The 17,507-nt window shown below is 52.1% G+C and overlaps 1 protein-coding gene across 14 annotated transcripts in view; it reads right to left on the bottom strand.

The window, feature by feature from the left end:
- NAP1L4 (nucleosome assembly protein 1 like 4) overlaps window positions 1-17,507 on the bottom strand; it is a 112,336-nt gene that overhangs the window by 1,555 nt on the left and 93,274 nt on the right. For 13 of the 14 annotated variants that reach the window (XM_081241211.1, XM_081241208.1, XM_081241216.1 and 10 more), the window contains 7 exons: window positions 17,344-17,415; window positions 12,748-12,887; window positions 11,394-11,539; window positions 8,830-8,852; window positions 8,277-8,396; window positions 5,421-5,450; window positions 4,921-4,977 (listed from right to left, as the gene is read on the bottom strand). In XM_081241211.1, the coding sequence (XP_081097337.1) occupies window positions 4,921-4,977; window positions 5,421-5,450; window positions 8,277-8,396; window positions 8,830-8,852; window positions 11,394-11,539; window positions 12,748-12,887; window positions 17,344-17,415 (588 nt within the window). Of the gene's footprint in view, window positions 1-3,019; window positions 3,111-4,920; window positions 4,978-5,420; window positions 5,451-8,276; window positions 8,397-8,829; window positions 8,853-11,393; window positions 11,540-12,747; window positions 12,888-17,343; window positions 17,416-17,507 lie in introns of those variants that run through there. The other variant, XM_081241215.1, reaches the window with a different exon arrangement.

Here is a 17,507-nt window from a genome sequence, read left to right as displayed (position 1 = left end):
GCCCTAGTCCTCCCAGGAGCACCCTCGGTTGGGAATTCCGTCCTTGTAGAGAAGGCGCAAGCGAGACGAGGAGCAGATGCACTTCCGTGTGGTCTGGCAGCTGCATCTCATGCCGCTGAAACCCACGTAGCGACCCCATGAATTCTGTGTGGAGGCCAACAGCAGCCTGAGAGACAGGTAACGATTTCACCAGTACTTCTTAGCAGATGAATTTACTCGCCAGTAACCTATGATCCTGGCTGCGAAGATGACAGATTACTCTGAATACAACTTGGCACGTCTACGGAGTCTTAAGAAAAACCCGCACCACACAGTTCAGAAGAACCATCTGGGACAACACAACTGACACTTTGCACGGAATAAGCTGGGCTACAGTTCATTCCTTGGAAACCACACCTAAGGGATGAAAAAGATGATGTGTAAAGGGTGCATAAAGACAAAACAATAATCTGGGGCCCTGGGCTAAGCTCCTTGTTTGTAAGTGTAATAGCACAGGGACAAGCTGGGACTTCCAGGTCTGGCCCGGGTCTCGGTCCAGCACTGTCCAGCACTGCCCATCACTGGGCTAATGGCACTGGCCCATCACACGCTCACCGGAAACACTGCCGAAGAAAGAGCCTGGGCACCAAAACAAATACCCCGACCAGAAATCCTAGTTGAAAGAGACCAAACTCTGTCGTCTCAAGAGGAGACCTAGAGGTGGCCCAGACTGTGGCCAGGGGGATCAGACGCCAGCCCCAGACTCCCTGGGGAGGTGCAAGGTGCCCCAGGACTGGGACAGCACTGGCAGGGCCTGGGGCAGTGGCGTGCAGCCTTTTGTGGACGGGGGAGAAGTGTGTGGGTTTCCATAACTGGATCTACAGAAAGGAAGGAGATGAGAGAAGCTGAAGCCGAGGGAGTGGGACGGTGTCGCGGCTGTGGTATGGCGGGCGGGCGGGCGGCACAGGGTGGCGGACTTGCTGCTCTACATCCTTCTGGGTAAATACATACGCAGGACGTACGGGACGCCATGAATGCAGAGCGGCACACAGTTTACAATGTGCTGTCTCAGTGACATCACATCTATCTTTAACCAGGAGAAGGCATCAATCACCTGTCTGTTTACAACGAACTCCTTCCTTGGATGCTGAAGACTGCTAGAGGGAAGTGTCCTCGCCAAAACCAAGACCAGGACGGGCTGTTGTGAGGGTGGGAGCCGGGTGGGGCCCTTGTGTTTAGACAAGAGGCAGAAGGTGGGGCTTGCCAGGCAGCAGAGGGCTGGGCTGCCACCAGCACCCCGCCTACCGAGGGCCATGTTCAGCCCAGCCCTGGGCCAGCATCCCTGCACGTGCACGCACACACACAACACACACACACCACATATCACACGCACACACATGCACGCACACGCACACCCCCCCAACCCCCCCCCCCACGACTCCCGGGCTGCGGCACCAGTGCAGAAGCCTGGAGCCACACATGTGAGCTTCGTCACCGGGACACCACAGTTTTGGCCCGTGACAGATGGCAGAGCAACACTGCACTAAACCCGAGCGCCCTCTGCCACACGGCACGAAGCTGTCGGAAGCCCAGTCTCTCACGCTGCCGGTCGTCAAGCGACAGGAGTCAGTGCTTCAAAGGCACAAACAGTCAACACCCTGCCTGGTGGGGGCGGGCACTGAAAAGAAGGGCTTTCACTGCGGGCAGCAAGCACACGCCACCACCATGGCCTCAGGGCTGGGGGCCTGAGGCCCGAGGCCCGAGCGCCTGCCCGACAGCCCATGACACGACCCCCTCCGCGGGGCACCTGACCACAGAGGCGAGACGGCACGGCTGTGGTTCTGCCACAGAAGAGCCCTCCTCGCCCAGAGGTACCGGCTGGACCGTTTATGGACGCTTTGTAGTCACTGGCAGGGTGGGGAGCAGTGGGGCTTCGGGCCAAACCGGCCTGGCTGACACGTTCTTCAGACACACAGGGCAGCAGGAATCAGACAGTGAGCAGATACAATTTTAAACGATCAGATCTGACCCTTTAAAACAGAAAAGATCCCAGGTGTACATTCACTTCATCTAATTAAAATGCTTCCTTTAGCCCAAGTCTGCCCACCTGCCCGTTAGTCTTCTAAGAAAGCCAGCCGCCTGAGTACGACAGGAAGGCGATGCAGACGGACCCTCGAAGGCACGGGGCTAACAGACCCCCAGACCACGGCTCTGCGGTACGGAGACACAGCTCTGCTCTCCCAGGAGCCGCTCCCACACCGCTGGCCTGCTTAGCTCAACGCAGGCAGCCCCTGCTCTCTCCTAGATGCTAACACCGCCGCCCTGGCTTCTCACAGGCTCTCCCGTTCGCACCTTCCTCCCTTGCCCCACAAAAGCCGACGGTGTCGTAAGAGAGAGGGACTTCATGACTGGGGCAGAGCTACGGGGACCCATGACCCCCAGAGGGGGACAGGGCAGCTCCTGGGACTTGCAACGCTCACTTGGATCTACAACAGGTCCTTTTCTTATTCGAGCAGCACACTCCTCAGCAACCTTGACAGCACTTACTAACGCTGATGTGAAACTGGTGCCAGCAGCTTCTGAGACAGAAGATCCCGGCATACTAAAGTTACCCCTTTATTACCTATTGGTCTGCATAGCACCTGAATTTAAAAAGTATAAACAATCAACAGACACACGTCAAGAAGAATCACAGCAGGCAGCAGACCTCGTCCTGCTGAGGCCAGCATGGCTGGGGGACCTGTGCGTCCTGGTCCCAGGGCCCTCTCGTTCTGTCCTCTTCCCGGGTGGGGGGGGGGCGGGAGGGGTGTGGCAGCCCCATCATCAACAAAGCTTTCACACCAGTTACATCTCTGCTACTTGGTCAGCGACAAACACTGGGCTCAGCAAGTAGGAGCCAGATGTGGTTTCTGTCGGTTTTAAAAGCACACACGACAGACACCTGCACAAAAACACTGCTCTTCAGAAAGCCCTTGTCCAGGCCAGCACGTGCTGAGTGCGCCCGGACGCTCTACCGAGTCACGACAACATGGCATTGCTACAAAGCACAGACCAGAAGTTTGGAAGTTAGGAATGAATGGAATTCCACCTTACCTAGAAACGTATGAATGATTAACAGACAAAAATTACACCTAAATGGGGAAAAAAATTGAAAGGAACTGTCAGCGTGGAAGAAAATGAAACGCACAAAATTATACAGGAGGCAAGAGCCACAATTTCTCATGATACAAAGGTCTGCAAAAATTTCGACCTTGAGATGGGAAACCTCAACACCCAGATCTGTACCTTTAATACCCCAACCCTTCTTCCTGATCTTCCTTTGCTTGTACAGACTGTGATGTGACCGCGCCCTCTGAGGAGGTGCACACGGAGGAACAGAAGTGTCACGTCACGACCCCAGAGGACAGGACTCGGGCATTTCGACTGCACGTGGCTGACCGAGGGGCCCTCCTCAGGCACCTCGCCCACTCCCAACCAACACAACAGACCAAAGGCTTCACGCAGGCTTAGTACTGACATGTCTCTACTTTCTGTTAAGCTATCTGTGATCACTTGGTGAGAATGCTCTTCTAGAAAACCCAGACGTGAGAGGAGACAGAAGGTTTGGCAAGGGGAGAGAGAGGACGGACAACAGGAGGAAACAACAAGAAATGGGGAACAGAGCAGCCGCTGTCAGTGAGACAAGCGACCAGAGACAGGGCACTTGAGTCCAGCAGTGGACACGGTAACCAGCCATCTCTGCTCTAGAAACCCCACCGTGAACGTGTGCATCAGTGCCCCCCGAGCGCAGAAGAACAGCCAGATACAAACACCTGGGACCGGGCACGGCACGGTTCTGTTATTACCTGACAGCGAAGGGCGATCCACTCAAGGCAGGGCCCTGGGCTCGCAGCTCAGGAACTGAGCACAGGTGCGCCGTCCATATGGCGACGCCCCAACGGACAGGCTGGCTTTGAAAACATGAACATGCCCGAGCCCACTCCCAGAGCAGTATCTATACAGCACACTGAGGATTTAAACCCACCACGAATTCTTCCCCAGAGGAACTGCTGCTGTAAGCATGCATTCATAGGAACATCTGGTGCTATAAAGTGATCAGACCCAGCTACACAATGACAGCTTAGTGCACGGTCCACTTCGGGCACAACGGGGGTAAACAAACAAACAAACAACGTCTACTTAAATAGAGATAAAGATTCTACAATGCCAAGTAGTGTTAGTATTCTGACAGCCCGTGATACATTTGGTCCTAAGAGGCAGGTGAACTATAAATTTCACGTGCGCAATTACAGCTTCAGGACAGAGTTACAACAGTTCTGTATTTAAAACATGTGTCAAGTGGCAAGTCCCTGATGTACGCTCATCTGAGACCGTTAAGTAAAAACTCAGGCGTAAAATTAATGGGACTGCCCACTCATCCTAATTGGTTGTTTTGTTTTTGCAAAGCTTCCTAATTTATTTCAAATTATCTGAGCTATCGAGACATGTCATTTGAGTATTCTCAGCCCATGTACAATTGTAAAATTATGCCTACAACTCCATTATCCTATCATTAACAAAACAAAACAAGCCCCCCACCAAGTCCCGTCTCTGTACCTTTTCCAAAAACAAACACACAAAACAAAAAAGTTTATTCATGTTGTCAGTTAAATCATTATCTTAAAAGAATTAAAGATCTGGAATGTAAAGCTGCTCTACTGACAAGTTTATATAAATAAGATATAGCTTGGGAAAGCAGTTTAGTATTCATACTTAACACTAAAATTATATACCAGGTGTCTAAATAGCTCCTCATTCAAGTATTTTTCTGGTACACTTTAACTTTCCTAATTAGAGAATGACAGGTACATATTCGTAATACCACTACCTCAAAGTGGGGAACATGTTTTAAAAGGTCAACAGTGTAGCATACACAGGTGTGGGAAGCCCCAAATAACTAACCTTGGGGTTAATTTCGGCATCGTCCTCATCTTCTCCCTCCTCGTCACCTTCTAATTCCTGCATTAAAAGGAGTGAGAGCTAGTTGAACAGACAGGACTTAAGTTCTTGTGGATCCACCAGCCACAAATAGAGCAATACTCTGATTTTGAAGGAAATCAATTACAATCATTGCTAGACATACTTCTTTAAATCCCCTCCTTTGGACACTTCTTGTTCTAGCAGATAACCCCGAAATAAACATATTGCTGAAAAAGTGGATTTTGTTTGCTAAATGGTTATTTTCTAAGATGCATTTTCATAAGCCAATTGCAGGGTCAAACTGGACACTGCTACCCATATGCCGTGTCTTTCCGTAGTATTCAATAGGGCTGAAAGTTTCAAAGGCAGCTTCCCACGAGACGAGTCTAAAGTGGTACCCTGACTTCATAACCTCCATCCACTCAAGCAGAGAAGGCCTAAAGCACCTCGGGGAATGATGTCTCACGTAAACCATGTCTTACCTCCTCCTCTCCTTCCTCACCTTCTTCAAACTGAAAAGAAAGAAAACAGGTTTTTAGGGTTTTTTGGGGTTTTTTTGCGGTACGCGGGCCTCTCACTGTTGTGGCCTCTCCCGTTGCGGAGCACAGGCTCCGGACGTGCAGGCTCAGCGGCCATGGCTCACGGGTCCAGCCGCTCCGCGGCATGTGGGATCCTCCCGGACCGGGGCACGAACCCGTGTCCCCTGCATCGGCAGGCGGACTCTCAACCACTGCGCCACCAGGGAAGCCCGTTTTTAGGTTTTATAAAGTGTGATGGCAACCTGACCCAGCCCCAGCCCGTCAAGCGCCCACAGGGGTAGGGCCTAAGGAGAGCGGGAAGTGGCCTGGCCTCTGAGCAGAGCCAGTCTGCCACCGGCACCTCTGCTCCAAGCCGGGGCCAGAACTGTGGGGTCGCTTGCTCACAAGTCCTGCCGTGTTAATAGGATACCAGGTATCTGAAAACCACTCAAAACGAAGACTACGGACGGGGACGGGGTGAAGAAAGGAAACCGTTGGCTTGGGTGTGCGCTGGGTCCAACTGGGAAACTGGCTGATCTAAGCAAACCAGTAGCGTATTTTTATCACGTACTGGACTTTCAATGTCATTTTATAACTCGGACAAGGGGAAATCTTTAATCTGTATTTAGAAATGTAATAAAATCTTGGTGTTTAATCTTTAAAATAAGTCAGAAAAAGTGTGCATGGGAGAAACTCCAACACTGTAGCTGAATGAATGTCTCAATACAATGTCTTGTGTGTCCAAAGACACTGCCGGCCAGGCCCTCAGCCAAGTCCCGGATATCAGACTGCTACCAAAAGCCAAACAAAACTAAACAACCCTTGTCCCTGGTGGCTGCATCGACACAGACACATGAAGATTCAGCAAGCTTTCTCTTATAACCGTTTCTTCTTGGAGCCCCCCGCCCCCCCCACCTCGTCAGCAGCAACTCAAAGGGAACTCAGAAGAGCACAGTGCGGGCAGGGCCTGGTGCGGTCGGCCTGGGATCTGACCGTGTCTTGGCACCTTTTCCTCCAGGCCTCTGACAAGGAAGACCTTTCAGTGTCTTGCAGCCGACAAGACTCTCACTGCAGCATTTCAGGTCGCACTGGAACCAGCCTCACACAGGCTCAAGTGCCCATTTTCTGAGGTTCTAAGTCCATCATTTCACCCTGGCCCCATCTTCTGAGCGAGCTCTGTGCAGGCATCTCACACTCGGGCAGAGCGGAGGCTCCAGAGTGGGGTGTGCAGCCCGTGTGACGAGTGAGGTGACCCACATGAGTGTGGAAGACAAAACCAGGACTCCTCCGCCCACTTCACCCCAGAACGATGCCCAGTGTCCGCAACAACCCTAGCGTGTCAGACGTCAGTGCACTCATCTCTGTCCCAGCGCCACTGAGCCTCCTCTGCCAGGAGCCTGAGGAGCAGCTGGAGTGACGACCACCAGCCCCGGTTCACGCGTGGGAACCAGCAGAGCTGGGGCTCCAGCAGACGCAGGCTGACGTGAGGCCCTGGATCACACGGCGCACCTGCAGTACCTGCACCAAAGGCATGATGAATGAACGTGGACACGGATGTTACAGGCAAACACACTGTACTGCTCACCAGGAGTTGCTATGCTGCCTCTACTGTAAATACATACATACGCGCTGCATAATTCAGTTTTTAAACTGACGGGTGTATGATCAAAAAGGTCTGAGAGCACTGGTCTAGAGATGAGTCTCCCGTTGTGTGTAGCCACTAGAGCTTTCTTGGTCACATCAGATAAATCCAAACCCTGGCTCCTCAGTAGCCAAGGGCCGCACCTTAAATCTTCCAGCGTCGTGTGGTGCCAGCCCTGCTGCAGCAGATGGGGCAGAGGACAGCTCCATCACAGAAGGTGCTGCTGGACAGCGCTGGTCCAGAATGTGCTGCATAACCAGCATTTCCTAAAACTTCAGTCTGAGCAACTACCTGAGCGCTAAGATGACCCTAAACTGCGCTGTGCTGTGTGTGTCCGTGTTCCTGGATTCCCACAAGTACCTCCCAGCCCGGGGATGGACAGACCGCACCTGAGAAGCTCACCAGTGTCAGGTGATGTAGCCAGTACGCCCTGGGCTGGCCCACTCCCGCCGCGTGGGGGCCTTCAGCACAAAGGAGGGCACGAACCAGCTCGGACCTGCCCAGCAGCCACAACAGACCTCACCAGAAAGGAACCTCAGAGCACTCAACACAAGGGAGCAAACAGCATCTAAGCACCCTTCCAGCAACACGCCAGAGGACAGACCTTTATCTCCACACAACAAGAGGGCTCGCGGCAACAGGGCCTTGGTCACGATGGAGAACCATTTCAGGTGACAGCCTGGGGCAGCTGGCCAGGCTGTGCTCAGGGGTCCTGCTCCCAAGTTCTGACTGTGGGAGGGCGAGTTCCTTCAAGCAGAGGGGAAGGTGGCCTGCGCAGCCGGGCTGTTTTTCTGTGGAGCGTGGGGTTCTATTTCTTTGGGGTCGATATGCCACATGCCAGCACGACTCGGCTCTGCTGGCCATCGCTTGGTGAACAGGAGTTTCCTCATGTTCAGAAGTCACCCAAAGCCACAGACCTCGTGTGCAGCAGCGAACCCCTGGGTCCTTAGAGGACATTCTGAAAAAAGTCACTGGCCGGGCCCACGTGGGCGTGTGGTGCTCAGATGCCTCAGAAAGACCTGCTTCTCCAGCCTCTGCTATCTCCCTGCCCAGTCTATTTCCTCCAAACTCCAGAGGGCAGTACCCCGTGGACCTGGTGGAGGATGTCATGAAAATCTCGGCTGGGCTTCCCAAGCCAGCACCCGCGCTGACCCCAGCGGCTCCCACAGGCCACCTACGTTGTCGTCGTCCTCTATGGCCTCCCCCGTGAAGTAGAGTACAGCGCGCGGCACGATCCGCTCACGGAAGAAGTGTCCAATTTCGAAGTCGGAGGCTAACGTGAATTCGGAGTCTTCATCCTGAGGGGAAAAGCGAAGTGCTAACTTGCTTCAGTGGGGTAAACATCACATCCCCTTGCCCATGCCTGACCCCCCACTTCCAGTGAGTGACTCGGCTTATAAAGCACCCAGTGCGGGCACTGCTGGGTGACAGGCATCTCTGAGGTTAGGCCACGTTAAAGGAACCCTTGCAGCCAAATGGCAGGAAAGCGTAGGGCCCAGAGGGGCCGCACAGGGCCACATGTGCGAGGGGGTGAGGCTCAAGGACATGCATGCCCTCAGGTCCACCCACGGAACGTGCGCTTCTATCCCCCCACCACAGTGCAGTGAATACAAATTCACCCTTGGTTTTTAGATAGTAAGAACAGATTAAAAAGAAAGTAGCAAACTACTCAGGAAAGAAGGACCTTAACAGCAAAACAACATACTTTTTTGATAATGACACACATCTTACCAGTGATTCTCCATCCCCTGATGCTAGAAAAAAAAGACAAAACACATCTGCATTATATCGACAACCAAAACCTTCTAAAGCCCACACAGGAAGCTCAGCTGACAAATAAAATGGAACATTTCACTAGAAATCGCCTAAGCGTTGTGCCTCCCCATGGCCGGCTTCCCCCCTCCCCCGCCTGCTGCAGGCTGAAGCTGGCCCCAGCACCACCAGGCCCCCTTCCCTCCCCCCACCCCCAATCAAGGGCCAAAGGCTGGTACTCAGTGATGCTCACAGGCCCAGCTGGAGAAGGCTACTTTCAGAAGACAATTTGCAGACGTTTAAAGCATCAGCAGATGGAAAGGTGCACCAGCTGCCCAGACTGTGGCCTTTCAGGGCATTTGTGTTTTTTTTTTTTTTCTTTTTTTTTTTTTTTTTTTGCGGTACGCGGGCCTCTCACTGTTGTGGCCTCTCCCGTTGTGGAGCACAGGCTCCGGATGCACAGGCTCAGCGGCCATGGCTCACGGGCCCAGCTGCTCCGCAGCATGTGGGATCTTCCCAGACCGGGGCACGAACCCACGTCCCCTGCATCGGCAGGCGGACTCTCAACCACTGCGCCACCAGGGAAGCCCAGGGCATTTGTGTTTTAAGCGGAGTTTTAACTCGTGTCCTACAAAACTACAAGTGACGTTTCGGTAGAGAAACAGGAAGCGCTTTAAGGCTGCGAGTCCTCAGTGTGACTGAGGCGCTGCAGCTCAGCTGGGATGAGGCTGCACCCCTGGCTGCTTGCAAAGGGGAAGGAGGGAGCAGTGCGGAGTCGCTCCTCCTGCAAAGACTGCAGCACGCAGGACGACGTTACTCACCGACATCCACAGCAGAGGCCCGCGCTCCACACAAAAGGTGAGCTGAGATTCGGTTCCAGCACCACGGCCCTACAGACCTTGGTGCCGAACTACAGCCCAACACGGAACCAAGGGAACAGACTTAAAACCACGCTCAGTGAAGCCCAGTGACGCTTTGCCAGGCGTCGCGTCCCCTTTGCCAGGCTCACCCTGCCTTTGTGTCTTCCCTGTCGCCCCTCTGCTGCAAGGTCTGTCTCCGTGGCCAGCACAGAGAGGGGCAAGTGCCATCTCAGCCACGGCGGAGCAGGTGCTGGTGTGAGCACCCCTCCCTGTGGGCGGTGGGGGGGGGGGGCCCAGGCCTCGGCGTGTAAGAGGCCCACCTGCTGTTTAAGATGCAGGTTCGGGGACTCCAGACTCAGGGACAGCAATCACAAGGACTTCCTCACTTGACTTCTGGACCAGTTTTGTAGGATTAAAGCCAAACGGTGCTGGACTAGCCATCTTTTATTTCCTTCATTTCAAAAAGCACTTCAGCAGTTTTGGTTTTTTTCCTTGACCACTCCATCACCCCTCCCCCACTGTCATCCTCTATTCCTTTTCACAGAACATATCACTGATATTACGTTTATTCAATTACTTTAAAAATAGTGATATACCATAAAATTCACCCACTTTAACTATACAATCCAATGACTTCTCATACATTTTTAGACTTATGCAACCACACAATACAGTTTTAGAACCCCCAAAATCACCCCCAAATTCTTGAGTCCACTTGATTCCATTTTAATTGTTATTAATTATTTAAAACTTCCCAAAAAGCCACTGAATTTAGGAATCAAAGCTCCTTTGCTTCACGGTGAATTCACACAGGAAGCCTCCCATATGCCCATGTGAGGCTCTGAAGGGGATCGTCCCAAAAAAGGAAATTTAAGAACTACATTTATGGCTGTTCTTGTCCCCAAAACTGATATACATTGGCATCTTCCAGGTTCAAAGACAAGTCACAGAAAATAGCCACAACAGTGAAAAACAATGGACTGAATGGTGATGGGCAGCTTGGTAACTCGGCACGAGGGTCAGAGAGTCAAGAGGGAAGCCACCCCGTGGCCCCCGACAAACAACCCAAAGGGCCACCAATTACCTAGATCATAGCTGGCATTTATTTCCAACTGTTTTTTGCCCAGGGTAAATAAAGAGAAAATGTTTTCCCCTCATATCCATGTTTTAACGCTGCCAGCGGGTCTGGTCTTCGAATTCTCAGGATTAGGAAATTATGTGAAGACTTCCAAGTAATTTTCCTCAAAACCAGCAGCTGAGTCATTACTACACTTCCATCTCTCTTTTACTGGGGCGTGGGAGCAGGGAGCAGAGAACAAGCGTCCAAGCTATGATTCTGTCCTAAGTCTGTGTTTGTCACAATATGTAAGTTCCCAAACTCCTTGTGCTCTATACCAAGGCTCGAAGAAAAAACCAAAAACCCACCTGAGAGGGAGGGGTGGGCCGACGACCTGCAGGAGTGTGAGCAGAGCAGCCATGCGGACCCCTCCCCCCGGGGGCGGGGGCATGCAGCTCCCGACAGACAGCCACCCCGGGCTCACCCTCCTGCCAGGACAGGCACCGGTGGGCCCACCCGCACAGCCACGGCTCCGTCCCCCAACGCTCGCCAGAGGACCAGGACCGACTTCCTGATGTTAACAGTCCTTCTGTGTGTAACCTGGAGTCACAACCCAGCCCACTCACCTTTCAGCGGATTGAAGAAGTTGAAAAAGGAATCGTTGGGGACTTGTTTGGTGATTGTTCTGACGGTGCCTCGGCCCTTATGTTTCTGCTTTTTCTTGATGGTTTTGACGGTTACATTTTTTCCTTTCTTCCAGTCAATGGTACACCTACAGGGACAAGACCGTGATCACGGGGGTACACACTCCATGAGAAAAACTGGTCACACGTGTGCCCAGCAAGCAAATCGCAGCTCTGTGCTTAACCCCAAAACAACTTAACAACCTGCGAGCAAGCACTCGGCACACGGTGAGCTCACACGAAGGCCAGTGAAGGCGGAGGGCCCCGCCAGGCAGGCTGTCAGCGCGGCAGCTCCCGCAGCTGCACAGCTTTAGCCCCCAGATGTTTCGCAGGGGTCCTCCAACGTCCTTCCCGTGACCAGGCCGCTCAAGGGCTTGTCACCTGCTGCCCCTTCACAGACCCCACAGCGCACAGGAAGCCACCCGCTCAGGCGCCTGAATTCTCAAGACGACTAACTAAGCGAGCGGGACAAGTTGGAGAAAGCAAGCAGGTGGCTACCGCAAACACTGGTGACCAGAGCAAGACACAAGTGCTCCAAGTGTGCTGAGCGGCCCCTGGTGGGGACCGCGCTCTGAATCACCCTGGACCAACAGGTAAGCCCTGGCGGTGTCTGAATAGCGTCTGCTCAAGGACATGCCTGGAAAGGCAGGCCTTCTCACCCGATGGCCGGGCCGTGGGAAACAATCTGCATTACTCTGGCCATTTCAATCTAGCAGAATTTTAACAGAGTTCTGTATTACTCACACAGGGAGATTCATCAGGATAAGAACTTGGTTCAGTGAATAAGGATAATTGTTTCAATCAAGAATAAAACAATTTCCCAAACCGTCTCAAACCAACCAAGAGGAGTGAACTCCAAGCCACTCTCCTTGGTGGTCCACAGGCTGCAATCACCAAGGCGCTCAGTCCTGAGGCCAACCACACTCATGCTGCCTCGCCGAGGCCAGCGCTGCCCTGTACTGACTCATTCATTCACTCAACAAATACCTGCTGAGAGGAATTTATTAGTTCAATGATCACTGCTTCACTTAAGGTGACTGGAGATCCCAATGCCCTCATTAAAACGAGGAAATCGGGCCACTAACCCAAACCCTGGCCCATGTAACCACATGATACATTTCCCAGCGCCAGCCATCATATTCCCAGAGAGACTCTTTAATTTCCATCTTTGTCTTTTGGGCTTTTAAACAGATTAAAGGCTTTCTGCTTTATTCCTAACTTCCATCTTACTTGTAAAGTTGTAAAACCATCTCCTGCTTTTGTTTCAGAAAAAGAAGTTGAAATGGCATTTCCTTACCCGTCACAGTCAACTATTTCAGGACCTTCAAAAGAAAAGGGATCGGCCTTATCTGGCTCTGACTTCATCTTGTACGTTTTTGTCAGGACTGAATTGGTAAAGTAGTCGTTGGGTTCAAAGTGGAACTCTAATACAAAAGACTGGAAAAAAAGACAAAAACTGGGCTAAGCACCACTTAAAATCTATGAATGACTAGCACCCGACTTTATGAATCACACGGTGCTTACTGGAACCCAGCTCTTCCTTAAGCATGACACCACAGGCAGAAACCATGACTGAAAAGCTCAACAGGTATTGCCACATAAGAACCTGTTGACTGTGAAACCACCAGCACAAAGTTAAAGCACAGCGGCAGGCGGGCCAATACCCATCACCCTTAGGGCCCCTGCCACCTCCCCTCCCAGGGAGGACAAGCTCTCCTGAGGTGTGGCTTCTCCCTGCTGCCCCACCCTCCCTTCCCCGAGAGCACAGCAGGGTGGGGGGGTCTGGAGGCAGAAGGCGGCAGCAGAGCCCTGTCCCCCTCTCCTTTCTCTTGGGCAGAGCAGCTCCTTCTCTGCCGCGCAGCGAAAGGGCCAGGACTCCACGTGGGGAGAGAAGGGGAGGCACTGCCTGGGCCTCTTCAAACCACACCAAGGACAAGTTCACCCTTCACCCCCAAAGCACTCTTCAGACCTAGAGACACGCATGGGAGGAATGGACAAAGGGGAGTACAGAGCAGCGGTAACAAATCAGAAGATATTCGTGTGCACAGTAACAAAATAAATGAAAAATAAAATGAGACGCCCCCTTTCTGGGCAAAATGTCCAAAGAACACACGGTACTGGCAAGTGTCTTGGGAAGCCAGGGGCTCATACACTGTGAAGGGCTTTGTGAAGGGCACCTTGGCAACATCAAAAATTAAGAAAATAAAAAACATTCTGCGACCCACTAATTCTGCCTTGAGGAATGCGTCCTATTTCAGAAAGATACCTGGATGGATGCAGCAGTGTGTGCGAAGATACTGACCTCAGCCCTTCTGACTAGACAACCTGGGGGAAGTAAGTAACAGAGACAGTCTAAGGGACCGGCTCTGGGCCTGGACAGCCTCTGCCTGTCGGCGCTGTGTGATTCTGGGAAGCTATCCGGCGTCCCTGTACTTCCGCTTCCTCACCGGCAAACTGGAACGAATGCCCCTTTCTTTCCAGGAGCCCACCCGAGGATCAGTCTACGGCAGCGCTCAGAGCAGGGCCAGGTTCCCAGGCGTCACCTGCTAAACGTCAGCTCTTTCTATCTTTATTGTGATGGTACAACCATCAGATGAGAAAACAATTAAGAAGACTAAAAACAAGCCCCTTCCAAAAGGGCAAGTGAAAGAAGAAGTCTCCCAAGAGGGGGATGAGGAAGAGAAGGGCCACAAGGGCCTGGGAAGTACAGACACAAGTGGCCAAGAGGACCGGAGGCGGTCCTGTCAGTGTTCAGAAGGGACGGCAGGGATCTGGCCAGGTCTCCGCTGACCCCTGCCAGCGTGGTGTGGGCTGGAGGGGAAGGGAGGTCAACAGCCACAAGTCACTAGTCTGGCAAAACCAAAGTGCAGCGAGGACAGGAAGGCAGCTGTGGGGAATCAGAACATCGGTGGAATCCCTCTCCATGGCTCTCCTGAACCTGACCCCAGGCCCCATAAACCCCATCTTTATCTTGGACTTCAGTCAGTGGAGACGGCTATTACTTGAGAACTGTTGAGGGTGGTGACCACAGGTGTGGATGACCCACCCTGGGGACTGGGCTGGGCTAACAAATGGCACTGTTCTATTCCATCCTTCATTACGTCCATACAGATATGGACAGAATTATTTATTTTCCTCCTCTCTCTCTCCCCCACTTCCTTCTCCTGCCATTTCTCCAAACCAAGGGTGCTACTTCCTTTCTTCATATTTTCCTACTTTTCCTTCTTTCCCTAGGCCTCTGTTTAGTCAAGAACGAGTCACTCAACTGGGGATGATTTAAAGAAAGTATCTAACAGTCCAACAGAAAAGGGTCCAAGGACGGGGCGACCTCATTCACACCCCCCTACAGCCAAGTCAGCCATGAACATATGACAAATGCCCAGCCACACTCGCAATTAAGTGTAAAGTTCCATCTCTTCTGCCCAGCAAAGTAAACATGGCTGCTACTGTCTTTGCCGACACTTGTGCTGAAAAGAGAGGAGGCGGTCCCCAGGCAACACTGCCCATGTGGTCAAAGCAGACAACTCAAATCCAGGCAAACGCCATACGGGGATTCTCTGTACTGTTGCTGCAGTGCTGCTCTATTTTGAAATTATTTCAAAATAGAAAGAAAAAATGTTATTATTACAAAAAGAAAAGTGTAAAAAGATACCACTAGCATCATCAGGAGTGTAAATTGAACCACCTTTGGGCCTTATAAAGGTTTGTCTCCTTCGACCCAGTCATTACACTAAAAGGAACCTAAACTGAGGAAATCATCAGAAATTTAAACAACAGCTTGGGGCACAAGTAAGCTGATCATAATGCAACAATTTATAACGGGGTGGTGGTGGCAGTGGCATATTCTGGAGAATGTTGAACCTTTTTATAGCCAACAAATGCAGCAACTATTTTCCACCCCGTAGGGCCTACACGAGTTGAAGAGAGCAGTGCAACACTGTCCACACACTGGGATTCCACTTTGCTGAGGTACAAACATGGTGACCCTGGAGAGTGACCCTGGGGAGGGGCAAACGCCCTGGCTGTGTTTCACTCTGAAGTAAGGTGGTTTCATTTTTAGATATTTTACTTATTTACTTGTTGATTGATTGACTGATTGCTGCGTTGGATCTCTGCTGCTGTGCGGGTTTTCTCTAGTTGTGGCGAGCGGGGGCTGCTCTTTGTTGCGGTGCGCGGGCTTCTCATTGCGGTGGCTTCTCTTGCTGCCGAGCATGGGCTCTAGGCGCACAGGCTTCAGTAGTTGTGGCACATGAGCACAGCAGTTGTGGCTCACCGGCTCTAGAACTCAGGCTCAGTAGTTGTGGCACATGGGCTTAGTTGCTCCGTGGCATGTGGGATCCTCTCGGACCAGGGCTCGAACCTGTGTACCCTGCACTGGCAGGCAGGGAAGCCCCCATTTCATAATAATTTTTAAAAGGGCAGAGACTATGGGTAAATTCACTAAGCTGCTGATAGTTATCTCTAAAAGACAGAGAGCAGAGCGTTCTGTACACTTCTCTGTACTTTCTAAGTTTTCTTATACAAGCACATATGACTTTCACAATGGCTTACAGTCTACGACAGCTAGGGCTCCAGCCTGTCTATGAGCCATGGAAGAGACCGAGGAAAATGTAAGACAGACGGGTTGAGGAAGAAAGGGAATGGACCAAGGAAATCATCAAACAGGTGTGTGTGTGTGTGTGTGTGCGCGCGCACACACACACACACACAGAGGGAAAGAGAATTCACACCCATCACAGCAAACTACAGCACTCTGCCACAGGAGGCCTCTAGGGGACGCTGTGGCCAAGCCTCGCACAGGTGAGGAGTGATCACTGGGAAGAAACTGACAAGAGGAAGGCACTGCAATAACCTGGGTGCGGTAGGAAAGAAGGGGCTCCCTCAGCTACCAGAGTGACTCCCAACCTGTGAGCAGGCATCACTCCAGCTGGTGCCCACACCCCACCTGCAGAGGGATGTGTGAATGTCACCTCCAGAGTGGAGCAGACCAGGAAAGGGACAGATACAGGTGTGTGTGCCCCCACCCCTTGCCCCCAGCAGGTATCACCCGCAGGCCAGGGTAGAGGGAATCCCGCTCACACTGCTCTGTGGTGGGGAAGTGGGAAGAGACCGGGCCTCAGCCCCACGGCCCTCAGGCACTGTGTCTTCAAGACCTGAAACCAAGAGCCACCAGGCAGGCGGTCAGTTGTGTGGTGCTGGAATTGCTGTGGCACTGGAATGGAACCCACCAGCCACAGGCAGACCGGGAAGTCACGAACAGTGCCCAGGCATCACCATCTCAGGGCTGCTTCACAGAAAAGGACAGGCTGGCTTAGGTCAAACTCCCCTCACTAACTGGCAGGCAGCCTACGAGAGCAAGTATTCTGGAAAGATGTGTTTCAAGACAAATCAAAGAGCAGGGAAACATTTTTTCAGTCTTATCTATCTGCAGTGATTCTTAAAGGTAAAACCTAGTACATTTCCTTCACTAGTATCTTGGATTTCTGTTAAAGTGCTGCTTATATTTGAATACGTACCAACCATCCTTTGCAGCCTGTTTTACATACATTCCACCCCACAAACCTGGGAGACGCTTAGAAGGATGACATCACCCCATCTGACAGAGGAAACAAACTAGCCCAGAAACCACAGCATGGCACAGTGGACGCCACGTCCAAGGTGTCCCCTCCTGCGCCTGACTCCTGCGCCTGCCCCCGAGCAGCTGGTGGGATGAGTTACTGTCCGGCTGTGCACACTGCCGGGTGAGGACCAGGGATGCAATGTGAGAATACGCGTCTCACTCCAGTCACCCAACAAATGAGTGGCCGGGTGTGGATTTCTGGCTCCAAGCCCTTTACCCTTAGTGGCCTGACCCTTTCTGACACCAGCCAGGAGTTCAACAATCAGTGCTCACCATAGGCTGTCCAGGGTCTGAAAATCTCACTTTGATGTCCTGCAGGTGTTTCAGGATTGGCTCATCATATTCCTAACCATAAAGAGAAGAAAAGAAAGTTCTGGTGAGCTTTTACAGACAACACACATGTTCTCACTGAGTCACTGTTGCATCTACTCCTAGAT

This window comes from Mesoplodon bidens, assembly GCF_964165515.1.
Source record: "Mesoplodon bidens genome assembly, chromosome: 7".
NCBI classification, from domain to species: Eukaryota; Metazoa; Chordata; class Mammalia; order Artiodactyla; family Ziphiidae; genus Mesoplodon; species Mesoplodon bidens.
This window is presented reverse-complemented; position numbering and strand designations above follow the sequence as displayed.